Here is a 7,716-nt window from a genome sequence, read left to right as displayed (position 1 = left end):
GCCTCTGTTCCGAGGACCCCCACACCGACACCCCAACCACGTCCAGAAGCGGAACTCTATCGAGGTGGCCGGTCTGGCTCACAGTCTGGAGGGGATGAGGCTCAAGGACAGGACCGTGTCCTCCTCGACCGCCGACCCCTCAGGTCTGCACGGATGTTCTCAGGGGTCTCAGCTCAACACCTTCTTGGAGCGAACCAAGAGCAACGACCGGGACTTGAAGGAGAACCTTCACTACGGGCACAAGAAGTCTCTTTCTGATGCCACCATGCTGGTCCACAGCAGTGGCGAGGAGGAGGAGTTTGAAGACGACACCGGGCGCCACACGCCACTGTCACATGATGCGGTGACGGAGCAGACCCCCGGCTTCAGCAGCCTCTCCTCGCAGCATCTGACGCCCCCGGAGCCTCCGCCGGCGTACCCCATCGGCTCCGTCCTGGATCCTGCCGTCGCCGCCTCCATCGCCTACAAGGTCCACCCCCTGATCCAGGAGAGCGAGCCGCTGTACCTCCGGCCGGATTTACGTCCCCCCAGGATCATGCCCTCGGTGTCCGAGGGGGACCTCAGCGCTCAGGCGAAGCAGAAAACCAAGAAGGACGTCAAGAAGAGACCCGTGTCTGATGTTCCTTCTTCCAAGAAGTCGGTGGAAGGTTTGCCGCCTCCGGTGAGAAGCAGCTTCTTCTACCTGAAAACATCTGGTCCTTTAGAATGTTTGTTCAAGTCTCTCTTCTCTGGATAAACAAACTCAAGTCTCAATTGAAAAGAACTTCCTGATTCAAAGATAATGTTCTGTATAATAGAAATCTATCTATAATGAAGTTTAGACATTACAGTGGAGAGAACCTTGAAGAACATGTCTGTCGTCTGAGAAACATTTGATGGTCATTTGAACAACAAAATAATGAGCATGAAGGTCAACATGTCACTCAAGCAGTAGCAGCAGGAGAAGAACGTGACTGGAGTCCATCACTCCAGTGTACGGTTCAGGTGTAGAAAGTGAAGACTTTGTAAAGTAGAAACTGATTGTCACGTGACGATGGAATGTTGTTACGACAACATCTCAAACCGGGTCGGTGACATTCCAGGTGGAACCGACTGAAGCCACACTGCTGTCACCACTGAGCCGCTCTTTCTCCTGTCAGGGCATGAAGAAAGGAACGAGGTCAGAGGGGAAGAAGATGGGTCCCCTGAAGACGGCCCGTCTCAACGGTCTGTCGCCGTCAGGACTGCCTCTGCAGAAGGAGGTCAAGGACGAGCTGGAGATGGCGTCTAATGACGAGCGGGTAGGACTCGCTTGTTCTGCTCCTTTCTAGCTTCTGTTCGCATGAAGGCAAAGGGTTGGGTCGTTGAGAGACTTTGATATGGTTTAGGTGAAGTTAGGTAGTTAGGTTAGTTAGGTGAAGTTAGTTAGGTAGTTAGGTGAAGTTAGTTAGTTAGGTTAAGTTAGTTAGTTAGGTTAAGTTAGACGCTGAAACATGTCACCGCTTCACTGAAACAGAAAACAAAAGACAGTTGACATGCGTGTTATAATTGCACACGTTAAGTTGACTCGCATTCAAACATTCATTACAGACATCAAAACAATAATGTTTTTATTCTCTACCACAAACTAAGAGAAAATGATTTAATGGCATATTATTTCCTTTTTATATTATTCATAAAAGAATGATCAAGAAAACATTATTATTATTATTGAAATCGACTTTAAAGTAAGAAGTCAGTTGGACTGTCAGACGTGCAGATGAACCTTCAGCACCACGAGCAGGTGTGACATGATCTTCTGCAGTGTCAGGAGCTGGAGCTGCACATGGAGCGAGGCGAGCTGCTGAAGGAGTACGAGGGGGTCCCCAAGAGGCGCCCCGGGGGGGACTGCAGCGTGGCCCTGATGCCCGAGAGCGGCGACAAGAACCGCTTCCAGGACGTCCTGCCGTACGACAACACGCGTGTGGAGCTGGTTCCTACCAAAGAGAACAACACGGGTTACATCAACGCCTCACACATCAAGGTGAGGCAAGAGGTCAGAGGTCAGAGGTCAGAGGTCACGTGCTGACCAGCGTCCCGCGTCTTAGATCACAGTCGCCGGACAGGACTGGAACTACATCGCGACTCAAGGTCCGCTTTCCAACACCTGCCAGGACTTCTGGCAGCTGGTGTGGGAGCAGGGTATCTCCATCATCGCCATGGTTACTGCAGAAGAGGTGAGTCCGACGCCCGCTGGTCGTCCAGTGCTTGACGTGCCACTGTCCACTGCAGGAGAGCGGGCGGGAGAAGAGCTTCAGGTACTGGCCTCGCCTGGGCTCGCGGCACAACACGGTGACCTACGGCCGCTTCAAGATCACCACCAGGTTCCGCACGGAGTCGGGCTGCTACGCCACCACCGGCCTGAAGATCAAACACCTGGTGACCAACCAGGAGCGGACGCTGTGGCACCTGCAGTACACGGACTGGCCGGACCACGGCTGCCCCGAAGACTTCAAAGGCTTCCTAAGTAAGTCCAGACTGTAATGTGCGACCCGAGACCCACACCTGATCTGTGCAGCGTACCTGGAGGAGATCCAGTCCGTGAGGAGACACACCAACAGCGTCAGTGACCCAAAGAACACCAACCTCCCCATCCTGGTCCACTGCAGCGCGGGAGTGGGTCGCACCGGCGTGGTGGTCCTGTCCGAGGTCATGATCGCCTGCTTGGAGCACAACGAGGTGAAGGTTCACGCGCCTCAGAGTCTATAATAATAATAGTATTTATCTCAACTGAACATAAAGTAGCTTCGCTTCCACACGATGATCACCAGTGGAGACGACAAGATAACTATCTTGTGTCTTCAATGTCTTGCTCCAGCTGTCAATCAGCAGCAAGGAGGCGTGTGATTGGCTGGAGCGACAGATTGACAGGTTGATTTCCTGGATGTTGACGTCTTGTAACATCTGGATCCATCGTTCAGACACAGTTGTGGCGTCTGATCTACTGTTTAGGCCTTTAATGTCATGGTAGCCTTGACACCTGGATCCAGGTAAGGTGAGGTCACTGACGCTCTCGTCTGCTCAGGTGCTGGACGTGAAGTCGTACCTGTCCAAGCTTCGTGATCAGAGGATGATGATGGTCCAGACCTTGTCTCAGTACACCTTCATCTACAAGGTGCTGGTCCAGTACCTCAGGAACTCCAGGCTCATCTGAGGTGCAGGACCGTTGAGAAGGATCGGCAGGTGAAGATGGTTTGACAGTATTAGACTGAAGTGTTGACGCTGCACACAAACACTTTATTGAAGAACTTTTATCTTGAGCAACAAACTCAGACGAGACACTTTTCCTTCTTTGACGAACAAATGTGAGTAAAATCCGTTTGATTTCTCGTGACTCGAGTCGATCTGAAGGATGAGTCGCACGTCAGATGAAGGTGACGAGGCTTCGTGACGCTTCTGCTCAGAGGTCACTAGATGTCGCTCTTTATTATCTATTGTTTTTAACCTCATTTTTAACGGACGGCGCCACCTACTGACCTCTGATGACCTTCAAGTGTTGTTTCTGCTCCGAGCAGCCAGTCCTCGGCTCGACCTGTTGCAGTGCGTTATGGCTCCGAGTGACGGTGTGGAGTGTTTTTATTGCCATTAAAGGAGGGGTAGGTGTGCTTCGATCCGATGTCTCACGCCTCCAATGATTGGACGAGATGTACGTCCCACGGACGACCAGAGGGTGTCGGTGCCGCGAGTGGATCTAGAAACGACACCAAGTTCAACTCAAAAGCTTTAATAAGGAAACGTTTGTTTCACGAGACTTTGACCCAAAGAATCATCTGCCTGTAGAACGAGGCGCGTTCCTGCGCCAGAGTGTCTCCTCCAACTGACCAAAAACACGGGACATTTGTGAATGATTGACAGGACAAAACAAAAAGATCCGATTTGATCCCAAAAATGCTGCAGTTGTGATGAGTGGTTGCCATGGTGATGATGCCTTTGTAAAAATGTCTTTTCAAACAATAAATATTTGGAAGATTCTCTTTATTCAAGTTTTGAAGCGTCACATGATCAAAGTCCACGTCCTCGGCTTGTTCTCCTGGTTCCACGAGAAGATGTTTCATCATCAGGTCACATGACACCAGAATCATCAGGTCACATGACACTAGAATCATCAGGTCACATGACACCAGAATCATCAGGTCACATGTCACTAGAATCATCAGGTCACATGACACTAGAATCATCAGGTCACATGTCACTAGAATCATCAGGTCACATGACACCAGAATCATCAGGTCACATGACACTAGAATCATCAGGTCACATGACACCAGAATCATCAGGTCACATGACACCAGAATCATCAGGTCACATGACACTAGAATCATCAGGTCACATGACACCAGAATCATCAGGTCACATGTCACTAGAATCATCAGGTCACATGACACCAGAATCATCAGGTCACATGACACCAGAATCATCAGGTCACATGACACCAGAATCATCAGGTCACATGACACCAGAATCATCAGGTCACATGACACCAGAATCATCAGGTCACATGACACTAGAATCATCAGGTCACATGACACCAGAATCATCAGGTCACATGACACTAGAATCATCAGGTCACATGACACTGGAATCATCAGGTCACATGTCACTAGAATCATCAGGTCACATGACACCAGAATCATCAGGTCACATGTCACTAGAATCATCAGGTCACATGACACCAGAATCATCAGGTCACATGACACTGGAATCATCAGGTCACATGTCACCAGAATCATCAGGTCACATGTCACTAGAATCATCAGGTCACATGACACCAGAATCATCAGGTCACATGACACCAGAATCATCAGGTCACATGTCACTAGAATCATCAGGTCACATGACACCAGAATCATCAGGTCACATGTCACTAGAATCATCAGGTCACATGACACTAGAATCATCAGGTCACATGTCACTAGAATCATCAGGTCACATGACACCAGAATCATCAGGTCACATGACACTGGAATCATCAGGTCACATGACACCAGAATCATCAGGTCACATGACACCAGAATCATCAGGTCACATGTCACTAGAATCATCAGGTCACATGACACCAGAATCATCAGGTCACATGACACTGGAATCATCAGGTCACATGTCACTAGAATCATCAGGTCACATGACACCAGAATCATCAGGTCACATGACACCAGAATCATCAGGTCACATGACACCAGAATCATCAGGTCACATGACACTGGAATCATCAGGTCACATGACACTGGAATCATCAGGTCACATGACACCAGAATCATCAGGTCACATGTCACTAGAATCATCAGGTCACATGACACCAGAATCATCAGGTCACATGACACTAGAATCATCAGGTCACATGACACCAGAATCATCAGGTCACATGACACCAGAATCATCAGGTCACATGACCCACATCTCAGGAAGTGAGTTTGACACGTTTGCTCCTGAAAATAACCACTTCCTGTGCATCAAAAAAAAAATCAATACTGGTATCGTCCTCTCTTTCCTCCGTGTCCTCCTCTTCCTCCTCCTCCTCCTCCTCCTCTTCCTCCTCTTCCTCCTCCTCCTCCTCTCCAGCCTCCTCCTCTCCAGCCTCCTCGTCCTCCTCCTTCCTGTCTCTTGGTCCAGGGTGGCATCTCGGGTTGCGGGGCCTGGATCTCCGAGGGTCGTCCTCCTCTGTCGGGAACTCTGCCCATCTGGACCTGCAGTCATTGAGGGTCAGCGTTTGCTTCTAGAAGACGAGGAGCATCTGGAGAACCTTGTTGACGGCACACGAGGTCCTCTCTCTGCTGGAGCCGCTGCTGGTCTTCACCAGGTTGCAGACGTCCTCGCGGGCCGCCAGCAGCCGGGCCACGTCCACCGAGGTCTGCGGCCTCAGCGCGAGCCTCCTGGGCTGGTAGACCTGGGCCATGCTGTCCAGGCGGACCTGAGGAGACGCAGAAGGAGGTGAGTTCCGGTCCCGGTCCTGGACGGAGGAGGACGTGCCTTGGCTCGGTCGGACCAGCCGAACGACTGGACGGTGACGTCCAACCTCTTGATCAACATGCGGCGCCGACACTCGTACTCGGACGACAACATTGTGTTGATGTTGTGAAGCGTCTCCTGCAAACGCACAACAGCTCAGCAAGGAGCCGAGGTCTCAAGCAGGCTTGTACGGTGACGTGCTACTGAAGTCACTCACCCACTGCTCTCTGCTGAGAGGCTTCTTCAAGGCTGGACCTCCTGCTGAGCCTCCTGGGAGACCCTGGAGCGCGTCCTCCACCTGTGGGCGCGTCCGTCACTCACCGCTGGACCATCAACGACGTTCGTACCTTGACTCGGATCCGAGCGAACACGTCGTCCTGACCCGTGGACAGTCTTAAGGTCCGGCAGATGTCCTGCAGATCTTCAACATGGTCTTCAACACGTTCTTCTGGTCGCTGCTCCGAGGACGAGCGACCCCAGATGATCCGAGCCGCCTGCAGCTCTGACGCGAGGAACACTGGACAAGGACAGCATCATGAGTCGGGTCGGGTCGCTGGAGCCGAGCCGGATCTTACGCAGAGTCTTGAGATGATCTTCGCTCTGGTCGCCGCCGAGGAGCCGCGACACGTCATGAGGACAGTGAAGCTCCTTCAGTAAGACGCCGAGCTCCGTCCTCACGCTGTCCTCTGAGGAGCAGAAGCATCAGAACCTTCAGAACCTTCAGAACCTTCCCTCTCTCGAGCTCCGGTCAGTGGCTCACCTGGACCGGATGTGACGTCACAGCGAGGCTTCAGGCGACACAACAACCACCGACACACGTGCAGGAACTCTGGTGAAGACCAACCTTCTTCTGCGGCCTGAAGGAGCTTCTTCTCCTCCAGACCCCCGTCGTACCTGCAACACTCGAATGACGTCACTAAACGTTCTTCTAAACAAACACACGTGGGGACGTTTCTGAACGATCGATGACGTCATGTCTGTGATGTTCGCAGACGAACAAAGGAAAAGATTTGAAATAAAATTACCCGAGTTGATCCAGAGCATCTAAGATGTCGCTCTCCATTGTGTCTGCAGCTTATCTTCAGTCTTTGTTATTGATCGCGTCTCTGCTCACCGGCCGCGAGCGTTGCGCAGGTCCGGGTGGAAACATTGTGTTGCACAAACGTTCCGCTTTGTCGCTAAGAAACGGTCATGAGAACAAACATAACATTTTCAATAATGATTGTAAATCAGTGAAGATCGTTTAATAGACTCTAATGAACGAGTCACTTCTTTTATTTATATCTTATTCCATTTTTATAATGTATCCACAACACAAGGTGTTTTTTTAGTGACACAGTCTAGGATTCATGAAACAAGAAAAAAGTGCAATAAAAGAACAAAAAGACAAATAACATCATCTTTTCACTTCTGAATGAAACATTGAGTCCCTGAGTCTATGAGTGTTGCATCATGGGAGGAGCATTGGTGCTCCATGTGTTCACTGATGCTAGTGTTGCATCATGGGAGGAGCATTGATGCTCCATGTGTTCACTGATGACAGTGTTGCATCATGGGAGGAGCATTGGTGCTCCATGTGTTCACTGATGACAGTGTTGCATCATGGGAGGAGCATTGGTGCTCCATGTGTTCACTGATGACAGTGTTGCATCATGGGAGGAGCATTGGTGCTCCATGTGTTCACTGATGACAGTGATGCATCATGGGAGGAGCATTGATGCTCCATGTGTTCACTGATGACAGTGTTGCATC

The 7,716-nt window shown here is 50.6% G+C and overlaps 2 protein-coding genes across 3 annotated transcripts in view; one reads left to right on the top strand and one right to left on the bottom strand.

The window, feature by feature from the left end:
• Window positions 1-3,996, top strand: part of ptpn21 (protein tyrosine phosphatase non-receptor type 21) — a 16,846-nt gene extending 12,850 nt beyond the window's left edge. For both annotated transcript variants that reach the window (XM_087779521.1, XM_087779520.1), the window contains 7 exons: window positions 1-661; window positions 1,140-1,280; window positions 1,784-2,002; window positions 2,067-2,195; window positions 2,251-2,485; window positions 2,537-2,697; window positions 3,044-3,996. The exon at window positions 1-661 is cut by the window's left edge and continues 811 nt beyond it. In XM_087779521.1, the coding sequence (XP_087635647.1) occupies window positions 1-661; window positions 1,140-1,280; window positions 1,784-2,002; window positions 2,067-2,195; window positions 2,251-2,485; window positions 2,537-2,697; window positions 3,044-3,172 (1,675 nt within the window). In that variant the 3' untranslated portion in view covers window positions 3,173-3,996. The remainder of the gene's footprint in view (window positions 662-1,139; window positions 1,281-1,783; window positions 2,003-2,066; window positions 2,196-2,250; window positions 2,486-2,536; window positions 2,698-3,043) is intronic.
• A 1,364-nt stretch (window positions 3,997-5,360) lies between these two features.
• On the bottom strand, window positions 5,361-7,103 carry tslig3b (tRNA splicing ligase complex subunit 3B). The gene is made up of 8 exons (XM_087779998.1): window positions 6,990-7,103; window positions 6,725-6,858; window positions 6,540-6,650; window positions 6,312-6,481; window positions 6,182-6,262; window positions 5,986-6,102; window positions 5,759-5,926; window positions 5,361-5,702 (listed from the first exon to the last, which is right to left on the bottom strand). Exons 1-8 carry the CDS (start codon window positions 7,025-7,027, stop codon window positions 5,481-5,483), a joined length of 1,041 nt encoding a protein of 346 aa, XP_087636124.1. The 5' UTR covers window positions 7,028-7,103; the 3' UTR covers window positions 5,361-5,480.
• Window positions 7,104-7,716: the final 613 nt, after the last annotated feature.

The sequence above is a fragment of the Callionymus lyra genome, chromosome 18, assembly GCF_982586985.1.
Source record: "Callionymus lyra chromosome 18, fCalLyr1.hap1.1, whole genome shotgun sequence".
NCBI lineage: Eukaryota > Metazoa > Chordata > Actinopteri > Syngnathiformes > Callionymidae > Callionymus > Callionymus lyra.
Note: the sequence above shows the minus strand (reverse complement) of the source record. Positions and strands in the feature narration are given on the sequence as shown.